Source organism: Battus philenor, unplaced genomic scaffold (assembly GCF_028537555.1).
Source record: "Battus philenor isolate CCGP_79_NKW_IND1 unplaced genomic scaffold, ilBatPhil1.0.hap1 SCAF_3, whole genome shotgun sequence".
Lineage (NCBI taxonomy): Eukaryota > Metazoa > Arthropoda > Insecta > Lepidoptera > Papilionidae > Battus > Battus philenor.
The window spans coordinates 14,160,421-14,180,974 of NW_027181693.1; the positions used below are offsets into that span (position 1 = coordinate 14,160,421).

The window sequence follows — 20,554 nt, forward strand, 5'->3', positions numbered from 1 at the left end:
TTTACCAAGTTTAACAAATTTTTATTTCTTGTTAACAATATATTCACCTTCGTTCAACAATCAACAACCTTTTCCTATCGAGTATACAAATGCTTAATGCTGGAGCGGTAAAAATCAATCAGTTTTTCTGTATATGTCGACAGAAACGACATTACTTTCCGGTCCCCCTAATATATTAGTAATCAAGGTCACTGTCAATTTACGCATTTGCATTTGCATTCGATATTGTGTTATTAGTTCGCGAAACGAACTAAAACAAATGGTAATAAAATTACGTATTCCGCGTCGGTTTATCTTTGAAACGTTGTCATTGAATTCCAATGTCGCGCACACTGCACGCCTTGCATCTTAACTTTGATATAATCGCGAATTTCATAATCTATGTGACTCATATATCACCTTAAAGCCTTTATAAATAAATGATAATTTAAATAATATTTATGGCGCCATCCGCTTAATACAACGTGTTGAAGTTGATAAAACGAACACACTAATTTCGACCGTATGTGATTCCATAATAAGCGTTATAGCCGTGTTATTATTAAACATTTATTGTTGAAAGTACATTATCAAGTATAGCATTATCTATTGCAATCTTAGCAAAGATAGCGTGTGGGCAGACAGGCTTATAAATGATAACAATGATAACGCTGACCAAAAGCAAATTTTAGAGGACATGTTTACTTTCATGTTCATTTTCGTGTCGGCATTCGTTTTTTAATAGAACAGTAATGAGGTTATCAATTTGTTAAACATCTGTTTAATATATATGTGTTAAAAACGGCGGTGTTTTAATTGACTATTTATTTATTTAGAAATATCGCACCAGAAATGCATTCAATTAATTACAGTTAAGCATAATTAACAATTAAAAATTCTTATGCACCTACTCATTAATTGTAAAACATTCACAATTCAATATTGTAATAAGAGACTAAACAATTTGTGATACACAGAGAAATAAGATAAAGTATAAGATAAAATATTATATCTTGACTTTTTGGAACGAGAAGATTTACTAAAAGTTAAAGTTAAAACCAGATGGCTTGTATGTGCTTATAAAAATAATTCCCGTATAATAAATTTATTCGTTGCCTTTGTTATTTTGATTAAGGTGTACAATTAAATCGTTTCAAATTCAAAATTGTTTTGTTTTGAACAAGGTTGGTTGGGTTAGGTGACCCCTCGCAAATTTTTTGACATAAATAAAATTTATTTATTTTTCTACAATCCTATGATCATGTTATATAAATTAAAATACAATTTTTATAGCAAACATTTAAACGCTAACCTAACAAAAAGTTGGAGACAGTGAAAGTACATCCTAATTGTTGTTTTTTTTCGAAACCATTGCATTTATTTACGTCTATTAACAGCTTTCCCTTTTAACAGTAAAGTACTGTTTCCAGATTGAAGAATGTCAGAACCAATTAAATGTAACATTTTGTCTCTAAATAATGAACATAAAAATTATGTTATTCGTGATTTTGCATTTCAAAAGTAAACTTTTAAAAATAAACAGGGATTGTTTCAGATATGATAGTTGCTTTACATGTTTTAAAGTTGTAAGAGAGAATGTAAATCCGTATAATTAGAATAGAATCTGTGAAGTGTGTAACTTTTCAGAATCGAGCATTGATAACTATCTAATCGTAACATATCGCTGCAGTATTTATGATAGGTAACAAATATCCATGTCTTTTGATAGGAATTATGAATAAAGTTTTGCATGCAATGACAATAATAGTAATGGATATCGAAAGAACCGTTATGCAACAATAAATAGTATACGTAATTAACACGTTTTTCATAATGTAATTAAAATATCTATTTTTAAAAATCTTTTTGCGCCTTTTGCATATTGTGTGACGACTCGGCAATATTCTATTTAGAAATGCTTTTTCTTGCTCTCATCTCTGTGTAAATCCACTTCAGACCTGCCACTCGTGATATCGCCTTACCTTTGCAATTTTATACGCTTTTTAAGTAACCATTCTTTCTTACTTTATATAGGAAAATATAAAATTTTGAAAAAGTTTCTCTTTGCATAAAAATTTACAAGTGATACAAAGTGGCCAGTAATAGTTACAATAAGTTATGGCCTTGGAAGCTTAGCATAATAATATACTTCGTATAGTGACAGTTATGTCATGAATTCATTGAATTCTTGTTTTTTATTTAGACATAGACATATTATTATCTATTAAGAATCATTATTTATGGTCAATTTAGTTCATGATTACAAGGATGCGCAAGGAACCCAATTTGAACAAAACTACAATCTAAAAGAGCTCATCTACAATGTCATCTTTTAACTAAAAGCTACATGCAGATGTTAATTAGCGTCTATACTATAAGTATTTAAGTAAAAAGATTGTAACTACGTGAAGGAGTATACCAAAAATAAATTAGATGAAAAGTGCAAATTGTAAACAAAAAATTGAAAATGAGGAAAAGAATGAAAAAGTGCAGTAGAAATTATGATGGAAGACAGACAAAAAGAATGAAATAAATTGTAATTGATTGAATTAGAGAATTAGACATAGAAAGTAACTGAAAAACTTAATAAATTAGTTAATAAAGCCTCTAACGCACCCAACAGAGGAGTGAACGAGAAGCCCCCATTAACATGGACCTTTAAAAAACTATAAACATTTTAAATATTACATAATACCTGAAAATAAACAGTTGGATGACTTGCAAATAAATAAATAAGGTATAAATGGTAGTACATCATTAGTTATAATTACAACAGAAGCGTTCAAAGCATTCAAAGTAATAAATACACAATTGAATTTAATGCTCTTTTGGCTATAAAAGGAACGCTATTGCAAATTATAGTGTTATTTAGTATTAGTAAATAGCTTCTTTATTTTCTGTGTTTGAAAAGACGTGTCACTACAGTATTATCGAGTGCTAATATGTGCATGGTAAATTAGAAATCTCTGTTTACAATGACCATTTGCATTAAGCCTTTAGGAAGAATTTTCTTTTGTCCACTTAAAAAAATAATACCCGGTCTTTACTCTATCTATAAGGCTTATATAAGTCTTATAATATTAAGATAACAGGTTATGGGTATATACCCAGTTATCTTGTTCATTAATGGATTCATCGTTTCAGCTCATGGACTGGAAGGTAAAGGCTTCTCCCGAAGCTATCTAGAGCGAATATACCATAATCGCCACTTTTAATAGGCAGGTTAGAACGCAGTGTAGTATTATGGTACGTAGAGAATGCTGCTGCCCATTCTCTGAAAACTTGATTATGACCAGTGTGGTTATCCTATATAATTAATGCGCGAAGTGGGAATTATTTAAGATTGTATCCCAGGAATCGAACCCGCGACTTACGATCGCAAGTGTCTGTCCTGTACCGCTACTACTACTCTCTTTACTATTTTATTTACGGGAAATCACTGTACTCGATATGAGTCAAAATAACTTATTGACTTTTAAATAAATATGCATTGTTGCATGTTTGCTATATTGCGTAATCGCCTTCGTACCTAATGTAAGGTGTATATTGATGGCTGCTATGTATTCGCGTTAAAATCAAACACTGGCTTATGAAGCGAAACGGTTTGTGTGTGTTGTGGCGAACGTCCTTGCTTCAGTTTACTTTGTGTGTCGGCAAATCGTGTCTTCAGACATTAATGAACAAACATTACAACTGTTAATGCGCATTCGATATTTATTACGAAAGCTATTTGTAACGATTCCTTTGTTTCTGTGTGAAATATATTTACAGTCCATATCTCTCAAACCGATAGATTTCGACTAATTCCGTGATGGTCCTTCATTTGATCCGTCTATTTCATTTCTACTACATGACATTAAATATCTCTCCGTATCAAGCTCTTTCGTGCGCATAACATGGCCAAAGTATTTGTTTATTCTTTATATTTTATATAGTTTATTATTTATATTTTATTGTTTATTCCGTAATTATAATCTAAATTATAATCCTATATTACTCTATATTAGTGCATTGCAGAGTCTATAATATGGGCAAAATTCTTGTTTTCATTCCGGTCTTTTTGTGAAAAAAACTGTGTAAATATAAATATTTAATATATAATAAAATAATACAGAGTAAGGCTTGTATGGGAACGAAACTGTCTTTTTCGACAAAGTTAATCAAGTCAAATGTCTTTCTCGTATAGTATTTGTAAGCGATCTGCATTGTTTACTTTTATATACATATATATATGTTCATGTATATAGTTATCCTCTTCCTGAGTCCTTAACGAATTAAAATGGTTTTCAATAATATTACATACATGAAGCCTATAGAATCAAAAGCAGCTAAATCTACTTTGGTAGAGTTTTCACAAAACAAAACGTTTACTAGCGTGGATATAGATTGATTTCGATTCTAAGATGAATTTTTGAATAGAATCTGTAACTGATCTAGCTGGTTTAATGACGCTGAGGTTGCAATTTTCAAGCGAAATTTGACTTTTGATTCTATAGTCCTCATATAAGTTATTTTATTTATAGGCAGTTTTATTTTGTAAGCTAAAATAGTAAGAGAAGGACCAATATTTAGCCACTTCCGCACATACAGTAGTAGTCGTGCAACAAAGTGCACCGCCCGCCAGCCCGCTGATTAATGCGTATGCGGCAAACAATGCGAAATACACAACTGCCACCGTAAAATTACTCAACACGTGTTTCACCCCTCCACGGGGCATCTTCAGGAGTAATTTTATACTGATTAGTGCCAAACACAGAGTCAGTGTACGTTTCCATTTTGTCATCACTTTCACAAATATATATTGCATATGTATAACCACAAAGTTCTATGTTGTTCTTTCGTCCGCAGTCATCATGAATACTGCTCACTGGTATGAAATCTCAACTACAATGTTTATGTCGATAGGCTTAAAAATATTAAGAAGTTCCGGAGATTCATTCAATGTCGATTAAAAACTGACTTATAATTATTTAAGTCGCTGCAAGAAACATTACTTACCTACCCTGAACGCTGTAACGCCTGATTCCATTAAATATTTAAGATCATAAAATTGTATTTTAATTTTTTTCCTGCCTATTAATAATAGTTTATATTGAGCTTATAAGTATATATGACATAATAGTGGCAAACAGAAAACCCAGTTTCCTATTTACTTATTTTTTTATTTATTCCTTATGTAAGCTGTGAAATACTTAAACTACAAGAATATTAATATATGTTACATGTACAGATTTTATATTGCGATGTAAGACGCCATGTATTTGTGAAGAGTTTTGGTCTACATCTCGTGTCACAAAAAGTAAGCTGATAATATCATGTGTAAATGTGTTTAACGATGAATCACTATGAATGCTAATTCCGTCTTTTATGATGGACACTAACAAAGAAACCGCTCGCTGTACGACGTTTGATATTAGGGGTCCGTTCGAGAATCGAAACCTATTGAAATTTAAACTAAGTATTATTTTTTTCTCTGTTTTAAAAGCATTATTTGCAAGCAAGACTTTATCATTTTGCTATTGAAAGTAAAATTCTACCGCGACACATTATACATATATTTTCCGCCAAACAATATTGGATTTTATGCGAATATTACTTATAAAATGCAACTTTTTTTTACAAAATTTCTGAAATCGTAAACTAAAAAATAAAATAAACCGCGATGTAAACCCAAGAAATTGTCACGAAATTGAAACGATGAAAATGTAAAAAAAACCCAATTTCTAATGAAAATTAAGCTTGATCCCAAATGCGTCATGATCTGCTAAGAACCCATAACATAATCAGAACGTTTCCATTTTTTAATGGAATCAGGCGTTACCTTGCGGAAGTCCATCCTAAGTAAGAAAAGGACCAATATTTAGCCACTTCTGCACATGCATTTCTTATAAAAGCGAGCAACCAGTTCAACAATATAATGCATCACATGGACTTAAACTATTTTTTGCAGGAGTGTTGCGAGACTCGAAAAGATTATGAGTGACGCTTTCTTCCTTAGAAATGGATACGGTATAATTTTTTCCATTATGCACCTATTATTAAAACTCTTTTATGTTATTATAAATCTTATACATAATATTATATTTGTAAAATATTACATACTATTATTAACGTGTAAATTAGTAAGTTGTAAGTTTTCAATAATAAATATATAAAACAAGAATGTAAAATTATTAAATAGATTTAATGTAACATTTAACCTACGGACCCGTTAGTTTATGAATCGTTTTTTACTGTCATTCAACCATTTCCTACCTAATGCTGACTAGTAAAGGCGATGTGCAAAAACTTGTCGTAGTGGTTCAATCAACATGCCTTTTACTGTAAACAACTAAAAGCAACGTAGTTGGACAAGATCGTTATATTTGTTAGAAATTCAATGATTGAGCAAAACAATTATTTTGATATTAAATTTCAATTTACAATTATATTTTAATGGTCGTAATTGCAAACACAATTTTTATAAAAATTCAATTTTAATAATTTCTTGGTTTTTGATCCTCCAATAAAATTTTATACAATAACCGTAGAGATTCATTTAAATAATTTGATACAAAGGGTGATTGGAGATACATGTATGAGCTTTAAAGGATGTTGTATTGAAGAAACTAGTGTCGCATTCTTAAGTTAGATTCGCACGACTACATTTTTAACAAGTTTTTATTTCTTATTAACAATATATTCTCCTTCGTTATCAACAACCTTTTGCTATCTAGTATACAAATTTTGAATGCCGGAACGTTAAAAATCAATCGGTTTTTCGTCGACAGAAACGACATTACTTTCCGGTCCCCCTAATACACGTACAGGTCCTATTCAAACATTACTAGTTTCAGGAATAATAAACAACGTTGTGATATTATAATAAGAAAAAGTCTTTACAAAATTCAAATTACTGCATATTAAAACAAATTATTGTTTACTATCTGTCACTGCAGCCTTTATACAGCCAGAACTTACTGGACTGTCACATTCTAATAGATAGATAAATAAAAAAATATCTTAGAGTGATCACTTTTAACATGCTGATGGAGAATATATGTAACAACTTTAAATGTTTTAACTGACAAATGAACTATACATTCACCATTATAAAGTGTCTACATTCATAACGAATTACCCTGTATATTAAAGGATTCGTCATTTCAGCCCATAGACGCCCACTGCAGGGCAAAGGCTTTCCCTAAAGATATAGGGGGATATACCATAATCGTCACGCATGGCAGGCAGATTAGAGATCGCAGTGTGGTATTACGGTACGCAGAGATTGTTACAGCCCATTTGGAAACTTTGTTGTGAGCAGTGGCAATCCTATATAATTAATGCACAGAGTGAATAATTATTAGGATTGCATCCCGGTAATCGAACCTACTGCAACCTACGATCGCATTATAAAACTTCACTAATGTAGATCATACACCTTTAACGTAAATGTAGGTAAAAAATTTGTACTTAAATATCGATTATGCTTAATAAAAATTGTGATATTATAATGCTTTACTGTAGTGTATTAAATAATTCAGAAAAAAGTTTTTGTAATTATTATTGAAAAACATCTAACAATGGATGCGTTTTAAATTAAATAAAACTTATTTAATTTTTTACATTTACAAACTCTTTTGATCGTACGTACATATTCTGTTGGGACAGTTCGAATAAAAAAAAATCGATTCGTTTTCAATATAATATATAAACTTTTCTGACTGCTTTTTCCGCAGTCATGTAATCTTTTAGTTAATAAAAAAAATATATCCTTCTCCCAACAACATGAAACAATGGCGTAGCGTTCCAGTCCGTGGCTCGTAATTGAACGGCGCGCTGCCGATCAATAAGCCTCCCCGGCGAGCCCGGTGACGTGCAGGGAAATCCGCATTGTGAGCCACGACACCAGAAAACGGATAAGTAAAAACGCCGCCAATTTGTGGCTGCATTTATGAATATTTTAACAGGGGGTAGATTGCGATTTGCGTCGTGTATATTCGCACTTTGCCTTCACGACTTAATTTAGTTTTAGAGTAATAAAATGCAGTACAAACCAATTTATTAGATATGGTATGTGCTCTCTACGGAGTTGCCAATATAGCTGTGAAGAGAGAATGAATAATAAATGTTTTGTTTATTAATTGTGGGACGAAACTGTTTCCTTCCTTTAGTCACCATTAGTATAAACCTCGTTTAGGCATGAAACACGAGAGCTTTTCAAGTAGCCTCGGCTTAGGTTGATACTCAACCATCATCAGCCGAAGGTACTGCTCAATATAGGCCTCCTACATAGATGTCCTATAAGAATACTGGTTGGAAGCGGCTTACATCCAGCGGCTTCCGATGACATTGTCATCTGTCCACATTGATGATGGACGTCGTACGCTGCGTTCGCCAGTCCGTGGTCTTCACCCCAAAACCTTAAGGCCCAAACGACTATTTGTTCTACGAAAGTAGTTTTTCATATTAAGTAATCTCAATATTTTTATTAAATTAAAGGATTTTTAATTTCGTGCGCACTGTTTCTTACTTCTACATTTACATTCTATATTTTTACTACTATTTTCTATTCTACTACAACCCTTAATCACTTTAAAGGAGTTGGAACTGGCAAAGAGATAGGTCGTTTAGATTAAATCTCATATTTATAATACTAGCTAAACTTAAATATCTTAACTAGAACATTTACTAGTTGAGTTTAAATGCTCTGATCTATTTATGAATATTTTTAAAGAACATATTAATATTTTCAATAGATTCTGAACACGACGGATACTTTCCTCGACCAACCGCACGTTTCTAATTTCTAAATAGGTTACTTTTGAGTTTGGCATATCTGTCCTGTTTTATTTTTCTATAAATTAATACTGGTCTAACTGATCATAGCATAATTGTATGTCCTTTATTAATATGTCTTATTTTATCTTATATATGTAAACTTTAAGTGTTAATGACACTTATTAATGTAGAAAAAATGTTAATGAATTTCAAATCCCGCAAGCGGTGATTATAAGCGTTACAGCGGTTTCCGTAACTTCCTCCGTTGCATGAATCATCATCATCACTGCTTGCACGGTGCGCCGGGCATCAGATAACATTCCTGCCTTTGTTTAGATCGCATCTAGTCTCGCATCACTATGCCGGACTTTCACTTCGCTTATTGTATCGCTATCTGATTGAAAGTAAGGCTTTCGTGAATACTTTGTTTACGTTTTGTATATCGTATCTATACTATATTGTATAGATGGTAATTAAGCGCTTTCACAAAGAAGACTTGGTAAATCTGTATGTTATTCTCGTGTGCTATCGTACTTAAGTGTGCCGGGTCCATACTATTAAACGTATAACAATATATATGAGAAGATTAAGTTCGTTGTCAATGCATTAATTTCTCTTCGGTTTTCGATTTAATACACTTGCAACTGCAATGGTTCATATAAAACTTGATTTTTTTAGCTTTATTAAAATTTATTCGTTAACAATAATGAGATAATATGAATATAGTCCGTGCAGCTGACAGCCGTTGGGGCCATAAAGTTCTCGAGTGGCGATCACGAGCCAGTATATGCGGCGGAGGTGGACCTCATGGCCTCCACTAGGAAGATCGACATCGTGGCGATCTTTGGAAGAGGCCTATGCATTGCAGTGGTCCCGTTACAGCGTGTTTCAGAAGGAGAAATGGATATAAATGTTAACAGAGTGGTATTTACGTGACGGCTAAAGAAGTAGAGATGGACAGAATAAGAAAGCTGAAACGATTTAACGACCGTTTGCCGATATTTTGTTTATGTTATTATTTTTAAGGAATTATTTGTTATTTAGGTTTTTATATAAAAAAAATCAATAAACGCTATTCTAATCTATTTATTTTGTTATTTTAGATTATTGTATTTTCTTTTCTCACCTGTGCGCATATCGACTTACTATCATTCTTACTACATACGAACGGAAACGTTTCATTAACTAAACAATACGTTTAAGTTTTTGTTTAAAATAAAGACAAAGGTTCAAACTCTTTTAGAATCCGGTTCTTTAATTTATTTTATGCCAATTCAAATGAATTCCAGTAGGTGATATTCTTATCGTGATATATTCGCGTGAACGTGCAAACGGCACGAGGAAATTGCGCTGTCAGCAAAGTGCCCACCGTTTAATCCTAAAGCCGTAAGCTATGAAGCATTAATCGTTGAAGTATGATAGATAATTTTTAATGAGGGTTTTTTTCACCTATATTTAACATAACTATGGCTATGTATAATAAAATATATATTATGGAATGTGCCAGGACTACGGATTTTCGACAGAAATAATTTTTAAACAAATATGATATTGGTGTGTTTAATTGTATCCTGAAGCACTCGTGTATTTATATATATATATATATGTATATATACATACACATAAGTGTGTGTATGTATGTTTATGATTAGAAATAGATAATATTTTTTGCTGTAAATAGTATACGTAAATGAACACATATTATGAGAGTGAGACATTTACGAACAAAACCCCTAAAAATTGGTTTACATAGAATATTTTACTTATAAGAGGCTCCAGTTAACAGTGTAATCCTTAGTCAGATAGATAGAAGAGTTTTAATACAAAGATGTGGTTAGCAAACTGTGAATTTGTAAATGTCTTACAACCATAATCAATCACCCTGTATACTTTCAGATTAATTTGTCGAGATAAATTGGTCTAGCTGCCTAGACGATCCCTCGAGATGTGTCTAGGCAGTAGTCCGTACGTTCTGTGGGCGATTCCGGATCCCCTTCCATATTTCTAAGGCGACTGCCCTGTCTCCCTCCCAGAAGGCAGGATGTCTGTATAAAAGATGGGGGGAAATCTTTTACCAAATAAAACTCTGCCTAGACGATGAAAATGCAATCATTCATATGTAAGCCCGATACTCTAAAAATTTGTATTGCGAACACGCGCGCGTCGTTACAGACGGTCAGACGCCCGCTCAATACACGCAGAACCACGTGCCGGTTATTTATTGCTTACACAATGACTATAGAATATAGATCAGCCTAAACACATCCACTACTGGACATTGATCAGCTACAGACATTTCTAATAAAAACGTTTGACAGTGGCCCGCATCCAGCGGTTTCCTATGACCTCAACAAGGTACGCTTGCTAATCCGTGGTCTTCACTCTAGAACCTTAAGGCTTCAGCAGCTATATGTTCTGCGCACTATGTGGTCTGCTTAATGCAACTTCAAGTTTAATTTGACAATCCGCTAGATTTTCTAATTCCTAATTCGATCTCGTAAAGAAAAAATATACACAGACCAAACCTGTTCTGAATGTATTCGCGGATAATGGATTTGTCGTTTTATATTATAACTGCAATGCAAGTTTTTCTTTCTGTTAATAGACGGGATCCGGGAAGACGTACACAATGGGCAGCGGATGGGAGGGCGAAGGCGACGGTGAGGAGAGTAGGCGCGGTATCATCCCGCGTGCCATCCGTGACCTGTTTGCGGGCGCCGAACAACGAGCAGAAGACGCACGCGCGCAGGGCCACCTGCCTCCTGAGTTCTCCGTTCAGGCGCAGTTCATTGAACTCTACAATGAAGATATCGTTGACTTGCTCGACCCAGCCAAGGATCCCTACGCCAAGGTAATAAATTTCCAACTTCCTCTTCTTATTCTTATTCTCTTAGCATGCAACATTCGCCTTTTTATACGTTATATAATATAACATTGATGAATAAGTCAATAAATAAGATAGTTATGAAGTGGCCTGCGAGGTTATCTCTTCACCTTGTGGTTGGACTTCCCACACTGCGTTGGCTAGTCCTCGATCACCTATACAATTAATTTATTGTAAACAGAATTTTCTGCTGAAATTCAGTAGCTTATTGGCCGCTCTGATCATGCAATTTAAGATTGTAAGTAAGTATATTCTAGCACGTCGAATCGATTGCATCCTTAAAACTTGAAATTCATGACGTCATTAGCGATTAAGACCGACAGTTTATTTACAATGTAGTTGATTTTCGTGCGAGAAATTTTTATAAGCCAAGTTCAACTTACTTTTTTCGATCTTTGTTCTATTTAAATACTACGTTTGAAATGAAAGCCGACAGACAGGGTAACTTGTACGGTGTACCAATCCTCTTAGTGTAAACCGTGGTTACACAAGTACTGCTTCAGGGTTAATATCGATTTCAACCACTTTTTAAAGCTATTTAAATTATACTCATCTTTACAGCCGTAGAAAAAAAAAACAAATTTTAACTAATATAGATAAGGCGAAGTATGTTTTAACGTAAAAGTGAAACTATTAACAAATTAAATTTATCCATAGTGCAAAAAGATTTTTTTGTCTTTATTTAACACACGTTACATATTCGTCCCTTTTTTGAAATATTGAAAACGCTATGTTGTTCTTATATAAATATGTATAGATAATAGAACGTCTGCCGTACAATCTGGTAAGACCGATTGGAAGCGGCCTGCATTCACGTTATCATATCATCATATCATCTGTTCACCCTGTGGGAGGATGTTCTACGGTCCGAACTCCTGAAAGTGCACGCTGCGAAATAATACTGAAAATGATTGTGTTTTTGTTTCATCACTGTATTTAAAATAACTCTAATGGACCGCTTTAATTTTTTAATTGTTACTTAGTTATTTAATATCTGCTTTCACTACTCTATGGCCTCGAACACTTTTTTATTGGGTTACAACGCGGTTTACTTTGTTTTTGTGTCTCCGACATTTCCTCACGGGTAGAGCTGTGGTGTTAGAGGACGATATGTCGTAGCAATTCTGAGGTACCTTTTTATTTAGTAAATGACTTCCGCTATTGGGGACCTTTCGCTCTCCCCTATCATGTTTAAGGAACAGAGCATTACAATGCAATTGTAATATATGACATCCTTTATTAAAATACTCAGATACTTTCACAAAGTTTCGGTTTTATTTATTTTAGCTTTATTTATTTCACATTAGTATTTTTTTTAGTATTCCTCTAATTTCATACCCGACCTGTACTATTTTCACCTTTATTACTATTAATTACGTCCGCAATTATCGTTGTGCATCATCTGAGGAAAGTAGGCCTGTCTTCGTCACTGTATCAGGAGCTCGGAATCGAGATACCTTCAAACTTTATGTCAAACAATACTTTTAATACTAATTATATTTACGTGACACCATACAGCAGAGGTTAGAAAGTAAGAACATTTTTAGATGTAGACCGCAATGCCTTTGTGTATTTTTTTTTAATTTCAAATACCTACTCACTGCACAGGCACTGGTAGGCTACACAGGCTATTGAGTTATACGACTTATAGACGTAAAAAGAAAATTGTTTTTTCAATCCATAATCACTTCATTAATATTTTTTATGTGTTCATACTTTTAAAATTTTTGAAACGCGAGTGGCAATTTTGAGTGGAAGTAAAATGTCATTGACTGCATATAGTGATGCCATTTCGTATGCCATACACGAACAGACATTACTGTCTTTGTATATTTAATGCATTTCCTCTCGTCTGATTTAATTATTGTGCCATGACACGTACTAAAATTATTCCAATTGAAATAACAATAACAGAGATTATAACTTTTTTTGTTAAAAATGTTTTAGGTCTCCACAAGATACCTACTCCCATGAGTGGGAACAAACTTTTGTAAGATTAATATACGTCAATCACCCTCAGTGCTCGTTTTCAGTGATTTGGATAAACATCAGTGTTTCCAAAGTGCACTGGTTATTTCCAGGACTATGCCGACTCTTTCTACGGCACTCAAATTGATTGTATGTATCATTATTTCAACATAAGGACATCCACTGTTGGACGCAGACGTTCATAAATTTCCCATTCAATCTGTTGGAAGGGGCCAACATCTAGCACCTTACAATGATCATAACCACCTTGTGGATGAACATCCTTAGCTGCGCTTGCCGGTCCGTGGTCAACACTCCAGAACCCTAAGGTCCCAGCGGTCGCTTTTTCTCTGTATAGTTTTTATCAAAATTAGTCCGCAATTGTTCATGATCTAAAAAGCAGAAACTCGTTAAAAGAGAGAATTTTATATTTGTTGTTATTATTCGAGATTTCTGATTTTTCTTATATTTCAATGAAGCTATACGAGGTCATATTTTATTCAATTCCAGGGAACGCTCAGGATAACAGAAGATGGATGCGGCGGTGTGAAAGTGGTCGGAGCATCAATGCGCGCAGTCAGAGGCGTGAGGGATGCGCTCGGTGCACTGCACGCGGGTGCGCTCGCGAGAACCACTGCCGCCACCAACATGAACTCCTCATCCTCGAGATCCCATGCCGTGTTCACACTCCTCCTGCGACAGAGGAGGCTCGCCACGGACCAGGACGCTGTGGACCGCGACGCGGAGGCCGACGCACCAGAACAGTACGAGACACTCACAGCGAAGTTTCATTTCGTTGATCTAGCAGGATCTGAGCGGTTGAAACGGACAGGTATTAATATATTTATATAAACTAACTTGCTTATTTAATGGAATCAGGCGTTACCTCGCGGAAGTCCATCCTAAGCAAGAAAAGGACCAATATTTAGCCACTTCCGCCATGCAGTGGTAGTCGTGCAATGAAATGCACCGCCCGCCAGCTCGTTGATAAATGCACATGCGGCAAACATAAGTTATTTGGTGGTGGCGGTTGTGTGATTCGCATTGTTTACACTGCATGTGCGGAAGTGGCTAAATATTGGTCCTTTTCTTGCTTAACTAACTTGCTATCCCCATTTGGATCTGTCTAAAGTTATTTACCTGTCGTATTGCGTGACTTCAGCAATTGGACGTCCACTGTTGGACAAAGGGTCTCCACATATATTTCTAATAGAACAGGTTCGAAGCAGCCTGCACTGGTCCCCCTAATATGTGCAATGTACTTAAGTTTTTTTTTAATTTATTTATCATGGTTAGGTATTAATAAGAGACTTATTATAAACTAGCTGTGCTCGCGACTTCGTCGGCGAGGAATTAAAAAAAAAATTAGTTTGTTTAGTTTTTTCGTTTTTATTTTACTTATAATTTATTTACAAAATTTCAAAGTAGCTTTATAGAAAATTTCTTTACGTGCAATATTTGATGTACGTTTTTCTTGAATTATTTTTTTTTAAATAAAAGTAGCCGTAAATAGTAGTAAGTTATTCCTTGTTACAACAGCTATCTGCCCGTAAGTCTCGTCAAAATGAGTTCGGCCATTTCAGAGACTAGCCTGAACAAAGAGACAGACAATCAAAAATAAAAAAAATGTGTCTTTTTATACATGTACCGTATATATATTCACATGCATATAGTAGAAAGCAGTTATTTTAATATTACAAACAGATACTTCAGTTTTAATTATTCCTAGATAATAAGGAACTAATTATCATGGTTACAAAATCATCAAATTACAATTTTACATAATAAGCATTACAAAAACAGCGGTTTTGTCAATCTTTTTTTTTTCTTAAAAAAGGTGTGTAATATCAATTATATTCCTTTTTAACTTTTGCGAGTTCCGTAAATAGATAACACTATTTAATTTCAAACATGCCAAAGCATTCTATCAAGTTAAATGCTATATTTAATCGGAGAGTCGAATCATACACAATTTCAGGTTATCAGAGACAAAAAAGAAGAAATTTGAATTTATATATAGAATCCGTCCCTAAAAAAATAAATATTTAATAAACGAATACTGGCCATAAATAATGTTCCCATTATGATTTGACACACGCGACGATTTCAACACAAAAGGCGGGTTTGACGAGTGATATACCGCTTCCTGATCACGTTTTCATGGAATCTTAAAAGAATAATGTTCCAAATTCAAATTTAGTATCGTAACCACGTATTATAAATCAAGGCATAATGGCATTGTAAAAATATTTTCATTTTAATTTCTTTTTAAATAAACATGAAAAGAAAGCAGGGAAACGGAAGACGCGTCAATAAAAAGCATCATTTATTTTTAATATAAAAGATATTTTTGAATTGATATTACAATTCTATAATTTCATCATCATTGTCAGAAAGCAATGAAACAATTACATTATATAACTGATGAATGATATCTCTAAATCAAACCAACCAAAAAGAAAAGACATTTTAAGACAATTTAAAACAAACAGTTGCAGAAGGCAAGCTTTAATAACGTAAGGTAATTAAAAGAGGGGAGATTGGAAAAAGAATAGCGGGAAAATATTGAGACTATATCAAAAAATTAAATCAGTCAAGCCAATTTGGTCCAGGAACAAAAATTTATTTAATTTTATTTATTTATTTAATATTCTTTATTGTACACGATAACATACATTTAATAAGTTTTACAATAATATACAGAAAAGTACAATGGGCGGTCTTATCACACAAGGCAATCTCTTACAGACAACCATAGTTAGGAATAGATAAAAGTACTTATAAAGGGTAGTTCTTATAAAACTGTGAGAATCTAAAAAAAAGATAATAATTATTACATAAATGAGCCATGGATTGTGGTTAATAAACATCAAAATCATAGAACCGCTAGTCTAGTTTCGACATTAGGAACAAGAAATACATAGAGATGACTTCACCACATTAAACGTTTTAACGCAGGAGCAACCGGTGAACGTGCACGTGAGGGCATCTCGATCAACTGCGGCCTGTTGGCACTGGGTAACGTCATATCGGCTTTGGGAGACAGATCTAGAAAAGTGCTGCATGTACCGTACAGAGACTCGAAGCTCACCAGACTGCTGCAAGATTCTCTAGGAGGTAAGCATGATACGATATACTAGGCCATTCAGAAAGTTTCGCTTAAAAAAATAAAACAGAACGCCGCCATGTTTTTTATTTGTTAGAAATCAGAAAAAATAGCCATAATATTCATTACAAAGGGGGAGTCTATGTTTAAACAGTTTACTTCCAAAATCAAACAATTTATTTAAAAAATGATTATTTAATAGTAAAAAATATTGTTATAATTTAAAATTTTCACAACATTTTTAGGCGACATTACGAAAAATGTATCTGAATTCACGCAATAAGCTTTACGCTTCGATATATCGTGAAAGTATAAAGATACTCATCTAAAAAAATTGTTTAATTTGTACATCTAGATCCACATTGATTTTAAGTATTTTTAGTAAAAACTGTACATTACAATTAATCGCTAAAAATACATAAAATTGTATGTATGTAGATAGATATACATAGATTTTATGTATACGCCTTCTATAAACTTTGGTGTAAACTTCATTGAAATGAGTGTAAAGAAGAAATGGGACTTGAAGAAGGTTTGCTCTTTTCTTAAAACTTTCTTTCTGTCTAGTATACTAAAGTGCCTGTTAATTTTGTGAATTAAAAAAATATCGTTTATGTATAGGCAATAGCAATACGGTGATGATCGCGTGCGTGTCACCCAGCGACCGCGACTTCATGGAGACGCTGAACACGCTAAAGTACGCCAACCGGGCACGCAACATCAAGAACCGCTGCGTGGTCAACCAGGACCTCACCTCCCGGACCATAAACCAGCTCAAACTTGAAGTCTCCCGCCTACAGCTGGAACTAGCCGAATACAAACAGGTATCGATAATATATATATCAGAGTGTTCAAAATCGATTGATTATTAAAAAAATATTAAGCCAAGAATATATTTGTAAGTCTCCGGGATTTATATGACGAATCACTAGCAATACAAAGAGTTATCGCTTGAACCAATGCTCCTTGAAACATGAACCAGTCCCAATGCTCTGGATTTGGATTTCAGAGTACATTAATACACTGGTAATCATATATAAGAAGATTGTTTTCGTTTTGAACCGGACTATCACTGCTGCCCAGGTGGCATTTGCAGATTCCCCGGGTTTCTGGCAAAAGGCGCCTAGCCCGACACCGCTTTTAAAGTAGCAAAACTTGAAGGCTTCTAGGGAAGCCTCGGCTCGGACAGCTGCACTACTATTTGTCCTAATTGAGAGGCCGCCGAGCTCTTAAATCGCTTCAGCTTTGGCTATCACTTGTTGATAATATCCGCTTAGCATTCCGATAGAAGTTCGCTCGAAGGGGCGGACCTCTGCTTGGCTGGTTGCCTGGCTAATATCACAGCTACCACTTGGGATAGCGTTAGCGCTGGGAGAAGAATTGATGGAAAAATTCCAGCAACGCTTCTATATACAATAGTCGGTAAATAGAGGATTCTTTGAATCTGATTTGCAAGTTCGCTGTTATAACTTAAAGTTGTGACGGGTAATATCGGCAAAGCTGACCTCACTGTTTTAAAAAACCTTGCTGAGACTGCAGCAGTACCGCACAAAATATATATTTATACCGCACAAAATATATTTGGATGACCAAAATACTCCAATAAGAATTTTTATTCTTAGCCTATGAATTTTTCGTAAATATCCGCTGTTTAATGCCATTTCAGAGGACCAATTCTTCGAGCAATATCACTTTAGTTCGACTTTAGTTCTTTCTGTGGATTTCTTTTTTTTGATCTCGAAGCGAAGCTCCGGCCTTAGCCCTCTCCACTGTTCTCTGCGTGAACTTGAGCTTTCTTTTAAGGCCCATCGTAAACGACGATTATTGCAAATATAAAGGATTATTCTGATATAAAATATTTTTTCAAGGGTAAACGCGTAGTATCAGAAAACGGCGAGGAAGGTTGGAGCGACGTGGTACAAGAGAACGCAATATTAACAAGCGAAGTGGAATCCCTGCGGCGTAGGGTGAAGGCCATGCAGGGTACCATAGAGCAGCTTTCCGCGAGAAACAGCGAGCTTATGACAGAGAAAGCGCTCGGTACATGGGCACCAAGGGATGGCAGTCCAGATGCTACAGATTGCTCCCTCACTACGCTCGTTCAGGTAATTCCTATTTTTACGTAATGTTCACCACAAATGTCTGTAACAGTATAACAAGCATCACTAAATATATAGTGATGCTAATTATACCTGTATGAATAATAAAATTAGTAATTATATATAATTGGTATTAAAAAAAGTTACCATGTTATAATCAAAAGGGTTCTTAAGTTATAATAAAGCTAGGAATGAACACCTCTACTGTATTAAGTACAATATTGTAAAAATGACCACAAAACTAGCCGTCAGAGTTTGCTGTGGGCTCTTCACACATTAGGGAAAGCTGGAACCCCTAAAGTTAAAATGCTTTTAAAGAATAACTCAGTCTGATCGAAATTTCAATCGAATGGATTCTTCTGGAATTTCTATGACGTACGTGGATAATAATCTAAATCAATTAAAAAATATGACTGCAGGGTTACGTGAGCGAGATAGAAGATCTGCGCGCGCAACTAATGGAAGCGAACGCGTTGTACGAAGCCAGCCGCAAGCGCGAGGCGCGAACGCGACACGACTCCGTGCACGACCCAAGTTCAATCCTCGACGACGCCAAGCGAGAGCTTTACAAAGTTTGTGGCACTGTTTATAGCTCAATACACACTAAATAATAATAAGCTAACGAGTCCAAGAGATAATTTTTGTAAAGAAAAAATTATGTCAGAACATAGCTAGTATGTATAGGTTCAAGGTCACTTGTAGAGCAATGCTGTGCTCGATGCTTCGTAGAAGTGGCAATGACCACGTAGTTCTTGCAACCGATGGGCGTTGGGCCCAAAGGTCTTCGAATAGCGAACACAAGCCAGTGTACGCGACATGGGTATGCCTCCTACTAAGTGGATCGACGACATAATAAATGTCGCGGGAAGTTGCCGTATGCGGGCAGCACAAGACTGGTCAACGTGACGATCTTTGGACCAAGCGAAATAGGCACCTACGGTCTGTTGTAATGATGATGATAGGAAATCCTTGTGTTTATGTATAATAATAGTAAAAGTTAACCTAAAAATGGCAATATCCATACGATTACTAAAGAAACACATGTTATACTTTTCTTTAGGCTCCATAAAATTTAAATCCTTGTGTAGGAAACTGTACAAAGTTTTGCAATACACATGTAGTGAGTTATCATGCAAAAAATTTAATGTTTGTCAACTTTTGAAAGTTTAAAAATATTAAAACCGTGTAAATGAGTCAAAAGTAATTACTCTGCTTGCTGTAGCTATTCCACTAAGGATAGTTGTAAAATTTATCACAAAAAAAAACCGAATAAATTTATTGTGGACTCTTATAGCGTCTGAGAAGACCTTGTAGAATATTACAATACTACAATTCTCGTTTAGGAGAAAGAGCTTCTAGCTCGCAGTATGGGAGAACTGGAGTTCCAGCGGAAGTTAGCAACTCAAGTCAGTGACAATGGAGAGACTAGGGAGGTGCCCGGTGAGTGTGACGAAGAGGGACGTCCCATCGGGGAACGGGAGCGTGCCGAAGGAGAGAGTGCCGGGGACTCTGAGCCCTCCGATCGTGACGATGACGAGAGGTCTGACGATGAGAGAGAAGAAGAGATTGAAGCGGAGACTGCAGGTTTATAATTTTTTTTCCTTGTAAGACTTAGAATAATAATGCTCTCAAATCTTAAATAAATATTTTATTTTAATAAAATAATGGTGTGCCAGACAATCATTTTATTTTAATTGTTAATGGTTGTCTTTAAAAACAACCATTAACAATTAAAATACACAAAAACACATGCAATCA

The 20,554-nt window shown here is 34.6% G+C and overlaps 1 protein-coding gene across 1 annotated transcript in view; it reads left to right on the plus strand.

Annotated features, from left to right (window-relative positions):
* Klp31E (kinesin-like protein 31E) overlaps nt 1-20,554 on the plus strand; it is a 106,017-nt gene that overhangs the window by 64,838 nt on the left and 20,625 nt on the right. The window contains exons 4-10 of the mRNA XM_068770067.1: nt 11,345-11,590; nt 14,102-14,423; nt 16,550-16,708; nt 17,319-17,521; nt 18,566-18,802; nt 19,216-19,368; nt 20,140-20,380. Of these exons, the coding sequence (XP_068626168.1) occupies nt 11,345-11,590; nt 14,102-14,423; nt 16,550-16,708; nt 17,319-17,521; nt 18,566-18,802; nt 19,216-19,368; nt 20,140-20,380 (1,561 nt within the window). The remainder of the gene's footprint in view (nt 1-11,344; nt 11,591-14,101; nt 14,424-16,549; nt 16,709-17,318; nt 17,522-18,565; nt 18,803-19,215; nt 19,369-20,139; nt 20,381-20,554) is intronic.